Consider the following 21032-nt stretch of genomic DNA (forward strand, 5'->3'; position numbering starts at 1 on the left):
TATACCACCCTCAAGAGTCACTGCTGGTGATTAGCATTCCCATCTTTAGCTTCCACTTCTGCAATCTTTGTCTGATATTGTTCCCTGGATCCTAAATCAATTATAACTAAGGCCCTACCAAAATCACAGCCCATTTTGGTCAATTGCATGGTCACAGGATTTTTTAAATCATAAATTTCATTATTTCAGCTATTTAAATCTCAAATTTCACAGCATTGTAATTGTAGGGGTCCTGACCCAAAAAGCAGTTGTGGGAGGGGAGGTTGCAAGGTTATTGTAGGTGGGTGTTGCAGTTCTACTACCCTTACTTCTGTGCTGCTGCTGGTGGCAGCGCTGCCTTCAGAGCTGGGCAGCTGGAGAGTGGTGGCTGCTGGCTGGGAGCCTAGCTCTGAAGGCAGAGCCACCACCAGCAGCAGCACAGAAGTAAGGATGGCATGGTATGGTATGGTATTGCCACCCTTACTTCTGCACTGCTGCCTGCAGAGCTGGACCCTCAGTCAGCAGCTGCCACTCTCTGGACACCCACCTCTGAAGGCAGAAGTGCAGAAGTTACCATCCTTTCTTGTGCTATGTCTGAATCAGAGTGCAAGCTCCTCCAGGCAGGGTCCTGTCCTGGAAAGCAACATTTCTGACACTTTACAAATAATTCATAAGAGTGAAAGCAAATTATGACCATTGAGTTGCACCTATATTACAGGTGAGAGATCAAAGGAAAGAAGACAACGGAGGTTTGGGACATGTGGCTTTGTATCAGGAAAGCCACTTCAATCATGCAGTGGTTATTGACACTGACTGGGTAACTCTGGAATCCAGGTGGAGGCACTGAATTACAAATACAGGGGGTTTCCTATAAAGCACCTTGCAACAAAATGACAATTCAGTGGGAATGCTGAAGCAAAGGCCTGAGTGAATCCTGACATTTACCCTTTCAGTGTCTTTCATCTTAATGTATTTATTGTACTTTTTATCCTTCACTTGTCTGTGTCTCCATTTTATTTATTTTTCATTGAGTGAAATGGGAAATGTTGCTACTGAGCTGCTGTGAATGAAGCTGTCGCCACCATCAAGTTAGACTGTTCTAGATCCCTGCACTGAGCTATCAAATTAGCAGACCCTCCTCCCCCGCACACGCACACACAGTGAAATGTGCATAACTAAGGAAAACTCTCAGCAAATATATTATTGGTTAGTATAAATTAGAGATGGGCATTGGTGGGACACGAAGCATAGTCCAAACCTAAAAGAGGATGAGTGTGTGACAGAGGGTAGAGTGAAACAGAGACTTCTTCAGTGTCTGAAAAGTGAGAGATTGTGAGAAAAATAATATCTCAAATGATCAGGAATCATAACAGATGTCTCACCAATGAGCAAGAAGGAAAATCTATCTGGGAGAAAGGAAAGAGATGGAATCATGCTGTGTTGCAGCCAAGCACCGAGTAAGGAAAGGCTACTGCTGACAAATTGACACAGAGGATCAAACTCAAAACCTATACTAGACGGATCATGCCTCATTCTGACCAATACCTGGGTGCTCTGTCTCTTTTTGATTTGTCCTGGCAACAAAGTCTCATAGCTGAAGCATACCATTTTAAATTGTCCTCTCCTCTTTTGCTGTAGTGTTCTGGGAGTGACCATATGGTTAAACAGTCAGGAAATTATATCACTAAACGGCAACCCGCTGAAATTTGGGCAACATCTAGGCAAGTCGAGGATTTTCTTGAAAGCATGTAGCATAGTAGGAAAATGGGACATTTGAAGAGAATCCTTTCCTATGTTAAGACTTCTGTTTAAGAGCTATAGGAGAAAGGAAACAATGCCTTTGCACCATATAGTAATAAAACTGCTTATTATACAATATACATTAATGGTGCAAGAACTGTTTAGTACAGTGTAATCTAGACTTATTTTCAGTGTCATTTCACTTTTTCATAGTCATTTTTATTGCCCTTTCAAAGCCTTTACTGCTTGAACAAATCTACTTGGTGTCGATCTAAGTTGTTCTACTACTTGACTATACTGATTCAAGAAAAAAGACTTGAGCCCTCCTCATCCAGCAAAGAAAAAACAGGGATTATGCAACAGAGCCATCCTCAGGGTAGACTTTTGAGTAGCTGCAAATTGGCTGAGGGTGCAACTCTGGTGGCACGAGGCTCTCTTGAGATGATCGCATAGTGAAATGAGCAGCCCACAGAATCAGCTGATCTTTTTGGTCCTTCTATTTTCTGCCTATAGATGTTTCATCCAAGAGGGGAACACAGACAAGCAGGAGATTTGCATTGCCCTTCAAAAGTCCTTCTCACCTTAACTGACACCACCCCATCCACACACTCCCTCCTTATTTATAGAAACAAATATAGGTTTATCAAAAAAATAGTTCAAAAGGTAACAAGTATTTTTTAAAACCTGTGGTGAACCATGTGACCATTGGATGTTGATGTTGCTCTAGCTGAAGCTGAAACAGCATCTCTCTGACAAAGGAGCAGGGGAGACAGAACATACTGAATCATTCTCGTTCATGCTGCAAACTCTGCATTCAAGTAGTCCTGGTCTTAACATTTATTAGCCACTCACATTTGTAAAGACGTTTAACGAAAAAAAGTTCACTTTTCATTGGGGTCACCTCTTCAGAATAAAGCATTTTGAGTTAACATAAGTGCTTTTTGTACAGATTGCTTGGGAATTTATTTGCCATAGAAGACTAAAAATTATAATCTTAAAACCAACTAGGAAGACAAAGCTTTATCTGAACGAAAACACAGTTCCACAGACTTGAAAGCCTGATCTCATAAGAATTCTTATAAGCAAGCAACTGTTCAGAACAAGCATTTGGTTTATTACTACCGAAAGTGTATCTAATTCCATTACTCAGGAGGGGAAAGAAAATAAAGGTGGGGAAAGTCTAACTAATTCTATGGCACAGATTGAGACAGGTAAAGCAGGAGTGACTGTAGCAGGACAATAGAGACTATGAGGAGTCTACAGGCTCCTTGAATTACTGAAATAAGTAATGGGGGAAAATCACATAGACCATCGAATCCCTCCCGTTGAACACAGACTATTATCTAGTTTCTTTAAGAATTTCAAGGGACATTCCACGGCTTGATAAAACTCACAGTCAAAAAGTCTTCCAGATACTCGGTCTAATCTTCCCCTATCTGACTTTCCTGCCATTAATCTTGTTTATATGTGTGACATGAAAGAGGTATTATGGGTCTCTTCAAGTGTCAGGACTCTGAGAAATTTACAAGGCTTCTCCCCAGCAACGGATGCTGATTCCAGGCGTTTTTATGTTGGAATCCAAACTATTTCAAGACAAGAAGCCGTCTGTGAAGGTGGTGTATACAATGGTTTTGATTGGGATTGGCCTGGAATCCACATAAAAGATAATGCCAGATTGTGTCCTTGCCCCCACCCTCACCCCCATTCTGCACAGGACAGCCCTCAACATCCATGACATTAGCCTTCTTGGTAGCAGGTCTAAACTGTACTGGGAAGCTTTTCCTAAAAATGTTTCCTGCAAAACACTGACAATTTCCTTTCACCTTACAAAAACAGATAAATGAGTCAATTAAAGGGAACCTATGGTAAACCCACAAAGGGGCAATAGATGAGCTACTCTAAGGTACCCTGGATCTATTTGGGGGGGGTATTATTAACCCCATCCCCAGTGTTAGGTCCCTGTTCACTTCCAGATCCACTTTGAAGTCTTACAGCCACTCTATGAGGCCTTCAGCAGCTGGAAGCAGGCTCTCTTAGTTGCTGCCTTTCCCATTCATGGCCCAACAAGAAAGCTAGAGGATGCTGAGGGAGAAACTAGAGGGAACCAGAGGCAGAGTATTTACGGTGGTGGGAGCTAGGTTGGGAGATCAGAAAGAGCTCAAACCAGATCACTTTCAGAGCTCAGTGCAAGACCCACTTCTTTGCATAAACCTTCCTACAACAAGAGAAGTGTGAAGAACAAAAGCGAGCCAAGGGTTGGCAAGAGCAGGATGCTTTTTGGGCTGAGTTTTAATACTGGGTTGTACAGTAACAGCATTATATTAAGTACCTGGAGGGCTAGTTGTTATTATCGTGATCACATGGCACAATATGCACTGATTTATCTTTGTTGGATACTGAAGACATCTTGGAGCACATTCATCGGTGCTATAACACCATTTAAGTCAATGAAGTCACACCCAGGATGAGTTTGGCCTCTTCCAATTAAACCAGGTGACTGTTATCCTTAAAAGCGCATGAGACAACTGACTACAATAATACACTTCAAGTAATTCTGCATTTTGGTGAAAGAATCGAATTCTCAATATCAGAATTATTTCATTTCTTATTAATGAAAAGAAGAGTTCAATAAAGAGAAGTTTATATTGAAATGTTCACTTTAAAATTGCTTTTAAGAACACATTTTATTAACTTGCATCTGAAAAGGAAATAGTTCCAATGAAAATATCATTGCAGGTGAATGTATTTTTTCCCTGAGTTTCTGCTACCCGTGTATCAGACATCAAGAAAGAAGTCCAGTTCATTGCTATTCATATTCATTATTTTGAATGCATTTTAGTTTTCTGTTGATGATATACAATTATAATTATACATCTAATTCTGTTTGAGGACAAAAATCAATTGCTTCCAACAAGCAAGTATGAAAATAGATTTCTCTCATCAACCAAGGGGTGAGCTCTTTTGAACGATTAACAGCTCCTAGTGGAAATGAGTGGACCTTGTATATCTCCTCAAATTTAATCCACAGACCCATCTCTGGGGAGCTTTTATTTAGTAAATTCCAAGTCTCCTGCACTTTTAAAAGCAATCCCAATAGTAATGATTAGTCTGACCTTAATGACACACTGGATATGTTGTATTCTAATAAAAACCCTGTAAGATCTTGGAAAAAAAAATTGATCTAATTGTCTACTGGGGAAAAAAGCATTAATAAGAGGAAGCCTGATGGAATGTGAAGTGCATAGCATTTTATCAGTATTTGCAATTCCTACATACAGAGCAGGGACAGAAATGAATCTGCGGAGACGCTGGTGTTCCATGCAGTGCATCCTGGAATGAATAGCTCTACCTTGGTCCTTTTTGTGGCTGTTACTGCACAAACACAGCCAAACCCTGCAAATAGCACATCTCCTGCAGATACCAAGCTGTCAGGGTTCTGGTGGGATCAGAGACACAGCTGTCCACATGGATAACTCCTGCCGTTATGAATCCCAAGGTCCACTGCTATAAGGCCTCATCTCCAAACACTGCAGGACTCCACAGTACTCCCCTTAACAGATTCTATTTTGGAAACCCCAGGACAGACATCTTATGGAATCTCTCTGTGTCTCTGGCCCTCTTCTGAGCACTTCTCCGGACAGAATATTTAAATTTGATGCCACTAGTTTAGCATTCAGGAAGTTGAATTTAAGGTTACAGTGCCAAAGGTCCTTTGAATCACTAAACTGCTGAGATACTGCTAATAACTGTTCAGTAAGGTGGTAGAAGGCATGGCAGGAAATAAGGAATTTGTGCCAGGTTTATGGGTAGAATGTTTCAAGCTGCAGCAGAACTAAATGTGTTTATTTACTTTGATTACTCAAAATCTTCATACTGAGAAGAGAAAAGTGCTCCATTATTAAAGGAACAGGTGCCCCAGATTGTGCCTTATCAAATACCGGTTACATGTGACACTCTGGCATTAGTTTTCTTTTTATGGCATTTCTTACTCTTACTGCCATCTAGCTACAGTTGACCAGCTTTTAAATCTTTTGAAGTCACATTATGTACTGAAAATGCACACACTTTTGACATTTTATCATTGTGCTTTAGAATGTCAGTCCTTTTCTTTTTTACTGGGTCTCTCTCTCTCTCTCTCTCTCTCTCTCTCTCTAGTACACCAATACTGGGAATTTGATTCACAGTAAAGAATGGGAGTTTGATTCACAGTAAGGTTTCCTCCTTGGTTTAAACTTCTTTTAAAAACTTCCAAGTACAGTCCCTGATCAACGACTAAACTCTGCATTTAAAAAAAAATGTATTCAACCTCATAGGTAATCATTGGTAAATATCCTACATAGCTGAAAATGAGGCAGGGGCAGGATTGATCTCCATCTGTTTAAAATTTGTAATATACATATTTGTATATTTATATTACACCCATACCCATATAAAATACAAGAACAAGATAAAATTGCCCTCACAACAAACAGGGCATACTGTACAGCCTATAAATTTATGGTATACATTAATTCCTATATTACATCCTATATATTTTATGGGATACATTAATGAACAATGATATATTAAAGTTTACATTTAAAGACTATAAGAAGAGACAAATACTATACACACTGGAGCTGATTCACTGCTGTATTACTTCCATTTCATGCCTGTGCAACTCTGAAGCAACATAATGGGGAATCAAGGCCAATATGTTCATAATGGTAGAGTCAACATATAGGAGCAATGTGAATTTTTTAGAAGTTGAGTGCTTGAGTTTTCAACCTTGAAACTGAATTATCCCTAGTGTTTACATTTAGTTTCCCTGTTGTCTGTTTGAATATATATGGAAAGAAATCCAGAGTTATTTGGCTTAAGGAACTTACAAGCTTTGAAAGTTTCACAACTGCGGAAAAGAGACAATATTCTGGGCATTTGAGAAAAAATTATGAGCAATTGGCAAAAGAAATGAGAATGGAATTAATAATTAATCTTAAGCTTCCATACCTTATACACAGGCCTGTTTCTGAATCCATTTTAGTCAATAGGAGTGGGTCCACTTGCTTAAATGGGTAAGTGGGTTGACTTCCAATGAGACTTAGGTTCCTAAATCACTTTTGCAAGTGGGGCTTAAGTTCCTAAGTCACTTGAACACTTTTGAAAATTCTGCCCACTGTCAACAGTTAATGTTAAATTTAACTTACCGTAAAATGGCAAGAAACTACATATTTTACTTTTTAAATCCACTGGAGCCAAGAAGTTTATCAATAAATGAACTCTCTCTATAGATCCTTAATCTTATTACTCTATGACTCACCACAGATTTTTTTCTTTTTAGCGATTTGCAATGTCATGAGAAGGGTTATGTTTTTCTTCTTATTTTAGCTTAGCTGACCAAGTTCAAACTGAAGATTGAAAAGAAGTAACACCAGCAAACAAGACCTGCCACAGGAACAGAAACATTAAATGCTGCTGAAGAGTTTTGGAGTCACCATCCAATTGGTCCCATATTAGTGGTAACTTTCTGCACTGCAAGAGATGCTTTTGATTTCTATATCTGTCTGACCTTTTGTTATTTAATTGCAGTTCCGCTAGCTAGTTAGGGAGCCATGCTGATGAGATCTGAAGGCAGTTCCACTTAATCATAAGATAGGTAGTCATACAGAATGCTTTGTAGATGGGTATAGGTGAATAAGATGGAAAAGTTATCTTCAGGGCCCTGACAGGGACATGGAGCACTCTTTGAAGAGGGGAAGGAGGCAGCCCTACAGTTTCTCCTACATCAGATTTAAAAAGTAGAAGCATACTTCACATTGCAAATCAATGTTTATTTTATCACAGAACCATTATAATCTACATGGTGTGCCACAGTGCATCTTCCCTAATCTATCCATACATTACAAGAGCATAATTTTCAAGGATACATATTTATATATCTGTAAACCAATTTGTTCCCATTATTTCATTTAAAGAATTAAACTATTTAAAAACTCTTTTGGACACATACATACACACACACACACACACACACACACACAAAACAATCAATACATTTTTTTCCCAGAAATATAAAGTGCTGATGGTACATCATCGTTTTTTAGTCCCGCTGTTCCCGTTGGCAGACTTGTTGAAACTTCTACTCATTTGTGGAAAATGCACTGTTGGAGTTCTTTCAGTTGGGCCATACAAACCTAAATTGCGGGCTGCAGTTGACTTTCGAAGAGGTTTGACGCTGGGAAAAGGGCTAAACACTTGTAATTTAGGATTGATGGGTTGGGGAGATTTAGCCAATGTTCCACTGTCACTGGATAAACTAGGTGATTCTGATAAGTGTGTTGGGCAGGACGGATTGGTCATTGGCTCAGCATCAGGTTTGTTATTTTGCGTGAGTTCTAGTGCTTCTAATTTCAGCTGAACAACTGACATATTTGCATTGGTCTCCTTGTAAAGTGGCTCAGTTGACTGTCCATCAACTTTCCGAATAGTCCTGTTATCCAAGCCACTTCCCTCTCTTTCCCCCAAATCAGAATTGCTTGGAGGGTCCTCCTTTGCACTGCAGCTATTTGGTTTGCAGCCTTCCCGCTGCTCTTCTATGAGTCCTATGGTATCCCCGTAGCCCAGCTGGTATTTGGCTCTAGCTATATTCTTTCGATGTACTCGGATGTGAGTGCGCCAGGGAGAGTTGAGTTTTGTTTTAAGATCTTCATGGGGAATTGGTGACGTTTTGCCCCCTGTGTGACTTGGGATATGAATGACTGCATTCTTGGCAGCTCTATTAGTCGCCCTCATCTTCTTTCCTAAAAGAAGGTGGTTTATCACTGGAGAATGGTTTACCTGAGAGGGGAGAAGACTGGTAACCGGCCCTTTGTCTGAAAGAAAAGGTTAAAAAAAATTAGTCTTAAACAACAAAAACAAATCATTACATCAGTGATCACTCACCAATCAAACAGTCTTGATGCTGTTTCTTGTGATGATTTGTAGGACAGACCCTAGTGGAAACTGAATTCCTCTAACACCATAGTGTATCTTCAAGTCAAAAACAGAGAGGAAAAGTATGGTAAAAGCTTTCCCTCATCCCACCTCCTTTCTTACTGTTAATTCCCAAATCAGTAACAACTGCTAAAATTATAGAAATCTGGAAACTGGTTCTATCATTTTAGGAATTGCAGGTGGGAGCATGACAGGAGGTGGGGCACTGTGAAAATTTGGAAAGTATTGCCAATATGATTTTGCTTTGTATTTGTTTAGAGCCGAGCATAGCCCTGCACAGGGTTTTTTACTCTTATAGAGTACATATACCTGCTACAATACGAAGGTTAACATTAACCTTGGCCTTAGTGAGTCCCCCATCTCTTAGATTCTTCCTTCAATAGAAAGAGGCAATTCAGTCTCTACACTAGGTCAGTCACACAGGCCCCTCCTTGAGCAGAGGGCTGGAAAATGCACCAATTTATTTTTAATAGACATCTGTCCATGCTGAACTGGAACCAGGACAAACTAGCTTCTAATTTCCATCAGAACTTCTGATTTTACCAGAGTGATAGACTCAGAATTAGTGTGTTAAAACTATATATTAGCCCATTAATCATGATTAGCAAAATCAGAAAGGGTTTGGCAATCATTGGAAATGAGGATCTTACTATTGCATTGTTTCAGTTTCGCCAAAACTTCTGTTTGCACTAGATGCATCGCCAGTATTTTAAAAATAAATCTCTTTTTTTCCTTTCATGTGAATTTAACAGTCATGAAACCTGCTGGACTGACTGTTCTGGGGACTAAAATCCTCCATGTACAGAATAGGTATAGCACTAGTGGAACAAACTTTCCCACAGGGGCCCATCAACGTGTTTCAACTGTGACTTGGAGGGACTATCTCTAACAGTGAGATGGGAGTTCAGTCTCCATGCCTATTAAAATCCTCAGCCTGTCTGCTGATGCTGCCCGCAAAGCTGCCAATCAGTGCCAATTGTGGTAGTAGTTTTTATCATGTGGATCTCTCTCCATGAGGAAATGGATGGGGAACAAACCCATTTCCCACATACTCACTACCATCCTGGATTTGAATTGTCAATCTTGGAGCTACAATTGACTATTTGGTGGCGCAGTTCCCTTAACTTCAATAAACTGATTTAAATGGAGCTATGGCAATTTACACCAGCAGAGGATCTACCACTTGGTTCTTGAAGTATATTATTGTAATTTCTTTAACAATGTGTAAGTATTGTCAAGTCCAAGGATGCTGCAGATTTTAACACTTTCATCAGTGAAACCAATGTGATATATCCAGATAGCAAAGACATCTTTAGATACCATTATTCAGCTGGTCCCTGGGACCTAACAAGATCCCAGGGTCGTCATCTTCAGACCCTGATAAAAGAAAAACAAAGACATCATCTTATATACAATTTGTTTGTACGAAATTGCTTCTGCAATATCACTAATGTATTGCAAGTTCATTCATTCTCTTTTGTCCTATCTCTACATATGAATAATTTAAAGACACAAAACATTTTTGCCTCTCTTTTCAGATAGTGAAGTTGGCTTGTAAAGAATAAAAGGGAAGAGCATGTTCTGATATATTACCTGCTCTGATATACACCTGGTGAACCTGCTGCTGCTGCTTCTTCTTTATTCGGGAATACTGCCTTTTCAATGCATTAATGTCAGTGGTCATACGCTCCATCATCATACTGTTAAAAGCAGCATGGTATTCACTTCTACAGGAGTCTATTGCCCCTGGACTTAGTTCCGCAATGTTACTAGAGCCCAAACTCTGTTCTTCATTCTGATCTGTACACAGTAGGAAAAAGTGAGGGGGAAGAATACATCAGAATTTTCTGTGCTCTCCTAATCATTAACCAAGGAAATGCACGAGTAAATTACATGCCCAACTCCTGTTATTTTAACTACACTGTGTAATAAAAACAGCTATTATAATGTCTAAATATTTAACTTAAGTATAATTTATTAAACCTTGCAATATACCTTAAACATATGAACTGAATTTCTTGTTTGCATAAAAAACATACAGCACAGTCACTAAAGTGGGCATTTCACATGACAAGTAGTAAACAAAGCTTCTCATTACAAAGTGATTAGAAGTTGAGGCCACCACTCCATGAACTGATATGTAACTCTGTTACAGTCAAACTAGTCATTTGGTCAAATGAGACTAACTATCTGATAGTGACCAGCAAGGAGGGAGGGAGCAGCAGAATCAGCAGATGTGGGGGGAAGTGGAAGAGGCAGGCTGTGAGGGAGTTTGTATGATCAAAGAGTGTCAGAGCAACAGGAGCAGCGCAACTTATTTTCCCAGCTGTCTCTGATGTACTGCTAAAATGGCAATTCAGGGTCAAAGGGATAACTTATTTCATAGGATGTTAGTTTGGATTAGGTCTAGTTTGCAAGAATGGTTTAACATTCTGAGTAAGTGTCAGTCTGAGGCAGCTGGGGACTTGCAGTCCTCCAAGAAAAGAAAACAAAACAACATCAAACAGAGAATTCTAGCATACAGATCTCGGCAAATACAAGCAGAAGGAATGGTGAAATTAAATCCAATAGAAGTAGTTTCTGGTAAAGAGGCAGACAGCATAACTGTAACCATTCCACTTGTTGGCAAAGGCCTGGGAGATCCAAGAAAGATTTTTGGTGTTACCTGAACAATAATAAAAATTAACAATGTTATTGGCTGCCAATCAGGGAAACCAAGAAGGTTTTTCTTGTAACCACTCCTGTGCATCTCAAGAACTATTGAAAGAAAATGACATAAAACCTGAGAAAGTTATATCTTTGAGAGAAAATGTTCAGAGAGAATCCTCCAGTGGGGATCACAAAAATCAGACTCTAAAGCCATTATATCACATATAGGAAAGCTATTTTAGGTAAAATTTTAGGTTTCTAAAATGTATTAGAATTTTGCTCTCCTTATGAGGCTTGCACAGTACGACTCATGGTATTGAGTGAAAGATTGAAGGATATGAAAATAGGATCAATGAATTTCTGTATAACACTCTGAAACGTATCAAAATAGTTTTCTATAAACTTTTTTATTTACAGAATAAATGATGGTGTGGAATGGTATAAAGGTTTTACGAGGGTGGGTTGGGGATGACCTGCATAACTCACTCGTGGATTCTGATGCTATATAAACACATGGTAACAAAAAACAGTTTTTTTTTTTTTTTTTTAAAGTTAGACTCTTAAGGCCATATTTCATTATTTTTGGGATTCTCAAAAGTGCTGAGCGCCTAACTGCTCCCCATTCAGCTTAGTTTTAGGATTGTTGGGATTTTTTTGGGTAATAATCATGGCTAAAATCTTTATTCCACACCATCACATATTGTACACACACAGACGTTCAATTTAGTAGGCAGATTATCCAAAGATTGTACAGCAAGTTACAGAAGATCCGTAATGGTCTCTGCATACAATTCAAACTACAACTTTCATAATTTCAATTAACCTGCAGGTGAATCAAGCTCACACAAATATGACTGGATAATTCAGAATTAACTGAAGTTGCATTTACCTTTGATTTGTTTTTGGTACTTCTGTAGCTCTGGTGCCAAGAGCCCACTGAATGGTCCAAGGCAGCCAACTGCATTGGCAACCGAATCTTCATCATCCAGGTCATTCTCCTCATCACTATCTCTGGTTCTGCCGAGCCTTCTGCCAAATGAAAACAAATGGAAAGAAAGCTGATCTAGATATATCAGTGAACTGATCAATACTAAATGCCTTCATCTATTTTAGATGTGCAATGGAAAAAGCAACTGTATTAGCCTCTCTGCTGTACAGACTAATAGTGGCTCTATTAGACTACAGGGAATAAAAGATTTTTCTGGATGTATTACAGACTTACCCTGAAACTGAAGTTGATTTTACTGCTGCAGGGAATGGAGTAATGTTGTATGTATATTTCTCCCTTAATTCTGCCAGTTGTGAAAAGGAAACTGAGCCATGGAATAAACAGTCTAGGAAAAAAAAACACCTTTTAAATGATGCTGTAACAATGGTCCCACTAAAACTGCAGCACTGTACAGATTTCATAGGCTTGTAGGATTAAACATTGCACATTCACATGTAGAAAAGGAAACATGAAAGGTCTGATTTTATGATGTAATCAACACTTCCTCTAGGAAAAACAAAGCATGTCTTACTAGAAAAATACATACATAGTCCAAAGAGAAACATACATAACTGGTAACATGAGAGCTAGTGTATAAGCATATGCCTGTACAATGGGTTTGTGTGTCACAAAGAAATACCTCCTGGGTATATAGGATATTTTGAAAGAGACACTTTATGAAAATGTTGTTTCTGACACAATTGTTCACTTGCCCTAATACAAGAAGGTCAGACCCTTTCAACTACAGCAACTTCCAAAAACCTCAAACACTGATTTACATTAGAAATTACTAAAAAAAATTGTCATTAAAACAAAAAGCAAACAAAACATATGGCAGGTCACACACATTAGCAAGAGCCTCTAGGTCAGGGGTGGGGCAAATTTTGGCCCAAGGGCCACATCGGACAATACGAATTTGTATGGCGGGCCATGAATACTCACAAATTGGGGTTGGGGTGTGGGAGGGGGTGCAGGTTCTGGGGTGGGGTTGGGGATCAGAGGTTTGGGGTGTGCAGGAGGGTGATGGGCTGAGATCGAGGATATTGGAGAGTGGGAGGAGATCATGGCTGGGGAAGGGAGTCAGGGCATGGGGACAGGCTGAGGGGTGGCAGGCTCCGAGTGGCGCTTCCCCTCAAGTGGCTCCCGGAAGCAGTGGCATGTCCCTTCTCCAGCTCCTACATGGAGGTGCAGCCAGGCAGTTCTGCACGGTGCCTCATCCGCAGCACCGCCCCTTCAGCTCCCATTGCAGCATGTAGGAGCAGGAGTGGGGCCATGCCATGTCTTCGGAGAGTCGCATTTTGCGGCCCCCGACCCAGCCCCTCGGCCAGAGCAGGGCCGAGCCGGGTGGTCCGGCCCCCGACCCAGCGCCCCGGCCGGGAGCCGAGCCATGTGATGTGGTTCACAGGCCGCTTAAATGACTTGCGGGCCATATCTGGGTCCACGGGCCGTAGTTTGCCCACCCCTGCTCTAGGTGTTTTGTAATACAAATAATAATTATAGCAGAATACAGATGTTATTTGCACAGGCAGTGGAGAATAAATACAATGGAACATTGATAATGCATTTAACCAATGGCAAATAGAAAAAGACTAGAAAACCAAAAACTTAGGGAAAGTCACCCACAACAGCAATTCCACTTGTAAAAGCATCGATTCATATCTATATTGAGGCTGAGAAAGACACTGGAATAGTTAATTAGTTTTCAGTGCTCCTCTTTAATTTGTGTTTTCTCCACCTGCCTAGTTAATTACAGTTTCTCAATCCCTATGGGTTGAAATTCTGCCTCCACTCAAGTCGATACGAGTTTGTGCCATTGATTTCAATGGGACTAAGATTTTACCCCTATTTATTATTAATGGATTCTAAAGAGGGCATGGATCGGCATGCATGTCATGCTCCCCATCAGTACCTGGCTCGGGCCGGGGAAGCTAATGATCTAACCAGTGGTGGATGAATCCTGGTCATGTGCCACCTGAGGCATGTAGAGCATATTCTAAGAAGAAGAATGGATTCCAACTACAACTACTGCTGATGGAAGCGCATATCAGGTTTTTCCTGCTCTTCCTGTACTGCTCTGCTCAAGTGACAAACAAGGGCTGACCCCATAGAAATACCATGGGGTAGCTAAGGTTGCCAACCCTCCAGGATTGTCCCTAGAGTCTCTGGGAATTAAAGATTAATGTTTAAGTAAATATTATGTCATGTGAGGAAATCTCCACGAATACGTCCAGCCAAAACTGGCAACCCTATCCTCAGCTGGTGTAAACTGTCTCAGGCCCATTGACATAAATGGAGTTATGACAGTTTACACCAGCAGAGGATCTGCCCCCACGAGTCTCAGAAAAGGAAATCCCAACACTTCCTCAGCCATGAAAACCATAGCCAAACAGGAAGTTCTTTGGCAACACAAGTTTTATCAGAGTCCAGACAAACTCTGACCTTCTAGCATATTATAGCATAAAACTTCTCAACATTAACATTAAATGAAGCTTGGTAGAGTTCTACTACATAGTGACCAGAGAGGAGCCGAAAGAGTATAGATTTTTAAAACAGGCAAGGAGTCACACTAGTACTTTGAAAGGTATCTGCTTCTCAAGGGTGATAAAAAAATATGGTTGCAATGTGGACTGATGACAAATTGGTAGCTATTTAGTTATCTTTGACGGTAACTAAGGACCTGATCCAAAGCCCATTAAAGTCAGTGGACATTTTTCCATTGACTTCAAAGAGTTTTGGAACAGGCCCTAAGTGCCTGATCCTGCACGATATTGAGAAATTCCTGTAAGTTGCTGAACATCCTCTACTCAAGGCCTTATTAATAGTAATGTTGGATCTGCAAGTAAGTTTGGCATGCACAGCAGATACAAGAGAATGGTATTGCTCTTTAATATAAAATATGAAATAAAGGTTATTTGGCAAGCTAGTATTATTCTGTCCATTATCAGAGCAATAAAAATGTTTCTGCAATTAAAAAAAAAATCCAGTAAACACTTGTTTTTAGTAAAACCAATAACCCCTTAAGTGTCTGATATCCAAACAGTGTAGCCCTTAAAATTTGAAATAAAGGTGACTATAAGTAAAAGTGAAATGAGAGGTTTCAGAGTAGCAGCTGTGTTAGTCTTTATTCGCAAAAAGAAAAGGAGTACTTGTGGCACCTTAGATGTGTATGATAAAACCCATTGTTTCATGTTCTCTGTGTGTGTATATAAATCTTCCCACTGTATTTTCCACTGAATGCATCCGATGAAGTGAGCTGTAGCTCATGAAAGCTTATGCTCTAATAAATTGGTTAGTCTCTAAGGTGCCACAAGTATTCCTTTTATTTTTAAAAGTAAAATGGATTTTATTGATTTTGTTGCCCAAGTGGAGATAAATGCAAGTAAACAAAACATAATGACAAGTGCACTGAATTTTAAAATTCTTTCACTTTTAATCATTTTCTGAAAAATGGAATTTGTGGCAGACACGTTGTGTGGTAGCATCTGACACATTCTGGGGTGCAGTCCAGACCACTGAGAGGTTGTGTCACCATGTGCCCTACAACCTTGGGCATGTCACAATGCTCTGCTGTTGTAGTTCCCCTCCTGGGCCGTTCACAAAGAGCTGAACAACATGCAGGTCACACCCTGAGAGTCTGTGCATAGCTGCAGTCCTGTCCCAGCAACAATGACCCCAGCAGCCCGTCAGGAACACACCAGCCACACTCTGTCTTCCACCAGCCTTGGTTACTACCTGCAGGGTGACCCCAACACAGTCCCAGTTCCAAATTTCTCCCAAAACATGTGTTCTGCACTCTCCAGCCCCCTTCTGGACAGTCCAGATATTAGAGGTTCATTGCCCCTGTCAATATCCAACCGCCAGCTACTTTGAATGGCGTTACCAAACAGCTTGGTTTAAATACAACATTGGATTAGTTTCAGAGTAGCAGCCGTGTTAGTCTGCTGTAGCTCATGAAAGCTTATGCTCAAATAAATTTGTTAGTCTCTAAGGTGCCACAAGTACTCCTTTTCTTTTTGCGAACATTGGATTAGTTTAGCTTGAAAAATAAAAGGTTTATTTAATTACAAAGAGATAGATTAAGTGAGTACAAGTATAAGACATTGAACTCAGAAATGTTTACAAGAGAAATAAAGATAAAACGATGTGATTGAGTGCACCCCTGTATTCACACCATACACACTATTGTAACAATCTTTGTACAAAATATGCCTCACGGGATATAATTTGAAAACTAAACTCGATGGTCAACAATCTCATGGTGAAATGTATTTACAAAATGCCTGTTAAGAGTTATGAACATAAGTTGAAATTATGAGTCAATGTGTTTACCAGACAAGTCTGGGGAGTGGGTGTATCATGGTCTCAAAGACAGAGGACAAGCTGACACCTCTAGTCAGGTGTCATCAAAGCTGATGGGCAATCACCTGTCAAGTGGCCATTCTTTGGCAACGAAGGGGGGCAGGAACAAATAAATCTGCATTTTAGCAAGCAACCACATGGAACCTCTTTCACTACGAGACTCCATGTCTCCATTCTCACAGCAGGAAGGAACTTTATCTAGGGCAGTGGTTTTCAATTTTCATTCATTTGCGGACCCCTAAAAAAATTAAAATGGGGATGCGGACCCATTTGTAAATCTTAGATATAGTCTGTGGACTCCAGAGTGAAAACTATTGTTCTATGGCAATGACAACCTTTTACAGACCTCTCACACATAGTCCACGGACCCCCGTAGGGGTCTGCGGACCACAGGTTGAAAACTACTGATCTAGGTATAACTCTCAGGAAAATGCATTTCAAAGGGTGACTGGACTATAAAAGTAGAGGGCAAAAACACCCCAGGGTCTCTCTATCTCCCCCTCACACTCTCTTTCACCAAAGAGAGCAAAGGAACCAGCCCTTTGACTTCGGGGGTGGGGGAGGTGGTCGTAATCTGATAATTTGGTCAGCAGTGTTGCTGGGAATATGTGGTGAGAATTTTACCTTGAACCAAGTCTAGCCTATTAAGTTTAGCTACTAGAAAGTGTTTATCACATTCCAGGGTATTGCCAATCAACTTTGATGATACCTGGCTAGAGGTTTTAGCTTGTCGTTTGTCTTTTTGAGAAACTGGTTTACATCCCCTTGCTGTCCTGAGGACCCTGTTTCCTATTTACATGTAAACTGAGGTAAACATACATTCCTTTGTTTACGATAGACCTGTTAACAATGTCTGCCTAGTCAGGGCTGCCTGGGTTTGAACATGTGCCACCAACATCAAACAGGAGAATTCATAACTTTACATGTAATGTTACTACATACATTCCACCATGATATTATTGACCAGTGAGTTATTAGTTTTCAAATGATACCTCACAAGGCATATTTTGCACAAAGGTTATTACAGTAGTGTGTAGAGTGTGAATACAGGGGTGCATTCAGTCACAGCTTCAGTACATCATCCTTTGAAATGATATTTCTCAGCTTGTAACTACCTAATTCAGCAGTGGATAACATTTCTCTGTTTTCATGTGTACAATTATTCAGGACTTCCGCACTCCCTTTGAAACTGGTTGTCATAAAAATAAAGGGAAGGGTAGACACTTTAAAATTCCTCCTGGCCAGAGGAAAAACCCTTTCACCTGTAAAGGGTTAAGAAGCTAGGATGACCTCGCTGGCACCTGACCAAAATGACCAATAAGGAGACAAGATACTTTCAAAGCTGGATGGGGGGGGAGAAACAAAGGTTCTCTCTGTCTGTGTGTTGTTTTTGCCAGGAACAGAAAAGGAATGGAGTCTTAGAACTTAGTAAGTAATTTAGCTAGATATGCATTAGATTCTGTTTTGTTTAAATGGCTGAGAAAATAAGCTGTGCTGAATGGAATGTATATTCCTGTTTTTGTGTCTTTTTGTAACTTAAGGTTTTGCCTAAAGGGATTCTCTCTGTTTTGAATCTGATTACTCTGTAAGGTATTTACCATCCTGATTTTACAGAGGTGATTCTTTTTACTTTTTCTTCAATTAAAATTCTTCTTTTAAAAACCTGATTGCTTTTGCATTGTTCTTAAGATCCATGGGTTTGGGTCTGTGTTCACCTATGCAAATTGGTGAGGATTTTTATCAAGCCTTCCCCAGGAAAGGGGGTGTACGGTTTGGGGAGAATTTTGGGTGGAAAGACGTTTCCAGGTGGGCTCTTTTCCTGTTATATATTTGTTAGATGCTTGGTGGTGGCAGCAGTAAAGTCCAAGGGAAAAAGGTAAAACAGTTTGTACCTTGGGGAAGTTTTAACCTAAGCTGGTAAAAATAAGCTTAGGGGGTTTTCATGCAGGTCCCCACATCTGTACCCTAGAGTTCAGAGTGGGGAAGGAACCTTGTCACTAGTATTAAGAGTAAAACACTGTAAATGAAACATTGTTTCAGAGCATTTTTTAAAGTATGACTTTTACCCATTTTGAAAATAAGTGGCTTCTCAAAGCCAGGAATTTTGAAATTTCTCATTAGCTCTCAGAGGAACTCTTGGTTTGTATGTTTTTCCTGTGCTATAGTCAATGACATTTTGATCTGAAGGCAAAATGGTCTCAATTAAGATAAAAGTAAAATCTGAATGATTTCTAAACAATCTGTTCATGACTCTGTGCTTAATGCATAAAGAATGTCACAAAAATTGATTCAATGCCAAGTCCTTCCTGACAGAGGAGGAAAAATATGTTTGTCCAGATGCGGTGATGCAAGCAATTAGAAGCAGGAGTTGGAACATTCATAGCTGGATTAGAAAAAGAGGACAAATGGTGCAGTAGACTAGGTTTTGGAATTAAGCAACTTGTATACCTTGAGGTATGTGCACATATCTCAGGTCAGACAAATGCCCCCAAAATCCCACAGCATGAAATGAAGCTTTCCCATTAGATGAAACTACAGAACCTTCCTGCAATTGTGAAAGAGAAATGTTCTCTGGGCCCCAAACAGTGATACTGCTCAAATCTACCAGACTAAGACTATGTCTACATCACCAGTGGATTGATGCTCTGGCGATTGATGCACCACAGGTCGATTTAGCAGGTCTAGTGAAGACCTGCTAAATTGACGACAGAGCACTCTCCAGGCAACCCCGATACTCCACCAGGAATGAGAAGAGTAAGGTAAGTTGATGGGAGAGTGTCTCCCGTTCACCTAGCATGGTGTAGACACTGCAGTAAGTCGACCTAAGCTACGTTAACTCCAGCTATGTTATTCATGTAGCTGGAGTTGCGTAACTTAGGTCGACTTACCACAGTAGCATAGACATAGTCTAAGAAATGTTGTGGTTTGGAGGTGAGGGGAGAAACCATCTCCAGCCCAACATACCTACCCATTTTTGTTTGATCACCATCACACCTTCCTGCTTTTTACTATATCCCTCAATCCCCTCCCCATGGAGAAAGAACTCTAGATTTGTCTGGAATTCATCTCTATTCTTTATATCAGTAGCCTTTCCAGACAACATGTTCCATATGCTTGTTACCCTTTATGTGAAACAGTTCTGCTCAACTCCTCCATTTGCTCCTAGTTTCCAAAGCTTTAAATTTATGCCCCATGATACACGCTCGCCAATCCCCCTCCCCTTTTTCTATTATCTCCCCATTTCCTTCCAGAATAAAATGTTTAAAACATACCCCAGACTTTTGTATGAATTTCACTACTTTCAAGAAACAAGCGTTGTTATAAAGTCATTAAGATAACTTGGCAGGCCAACACAAATTGTTGCAGATACTTGGCATGCAGCCTTGTGCCCAACCTCAGAACTAAGGTGTTTATTAACAGACCAATAATATTGTATTTGTTTAGCTTCTAGTCCTAGAAATGCTATTTTTGTCTATTATTTAAAACTTGTGGAGCTGATGCTCACTTTCCTAAATTGGTTAATCTGAAAAATGGGTTTACTTTGGCACCTGTTTGCTCCTCCAGTCTAGCTCCTCCACCACCACCAGAAAAAACCCTCACCACTGAAGAGTCAAATTTCCAAAAGCTTGCTTATGAGCTGAGCCCTTTGTTTATGCATATTCTCCATGCAAGAGAAATAGGTTTTTTTTTTGAAGGAGTGGCTGGGTGTACACAGAATATGTACATATGAGAATAGGCGGAAGAGTGCAGTGATTCTCAACCAGGCTACGCAGACGTCTTCCAGGGGTTACATCAACTCATCTAGATATTTGCCTAGTTTTACAACAGGCTACATAAAAAGCACTAGTGAAACCAGTACAAACTAAAATTTCATACAATTACTTGTTTATAGTGCTCTATATACTGATCACTGAAATGTAAGTACAATATTTATACTCCTATTCATTTATTTTATAATTCTATGGTAAAAATGAGAAAATCAGCAATTTTTCAGTAATAGTGTGCTCTGACACTTTTGTATTTTTATGTCCGATTTTGTAAGAAAGTTGTTTTTAAGTGAGGTGAAACTTGGGGGGTACACAAGACAAATCAGACTCCTGAAAGGGGTACAGTAGTCTGGAAAGGTTGAGAGCCACTGGAATAGTAGGTGCAGAGACTAACTGTCCTTATTTAAATGATTGGGAAAACCAAACGGATTACCATACTATAGCCCAACCTTTCCCTTCTCCCCCATTAAAAAACAAACAAACAAAACCCTCAACATTTGTTAGAGAAGTGTTCGCTATATTTGTAATTTGGTAAAACATCTTTCAAGTATGTAGGAGCATCACTCCAAAACACACTT

At 40.0% G+C, this 21032-nt stretch overlaps 1 protein-coding gene across 1 annotated transcript in view; it reads right to left on the reverse strand.

Annotated features, from left to right (window-relative positions):
• Nucleotides 1-7514: 7514 nt before the first annotated feature.
• The window catches only part of TBC1D30 (TBC1 domain family member 30), an 80145-nt gene continuing 66627 nt past the window's right edge, over nucleotides 7515-21032 (reverse strand). Inside the window, 5 exon segments of the mRNA XM_038384330.2 lie at nucleotides 7515-8570; nucleotides 10285-10491; nucleotides 12230-12369; nucleotides 12563-12644; nucleotides 12647-12674. Coding sequence (XP_038240258.1) covers nucleotides 7789-8570; nucleotides 10285-10491; nucleotides 12230-12369; nucleotides 12563-12644; nucleotides 12647-12674 — 1239 coding nt within the window. The 3' untranslated portion in view covers nucleotides 7515-7788.

The sequence above is a fragment of the Dermochelys coriacea genome, chromosome 1, assembly GCF_009764565.3.
Source record: "Dermochelys coriacea isolate rDerCor1 chromosome 1, rDerCor1.pri.v4, whole genome shotgun sequence".
Classification (NCBI taxonomy): Eukaryota; Metazoa; Chordata; order Testudines; family Dermochelyidae; genus Dermochelys; species Dermochelys coriacea.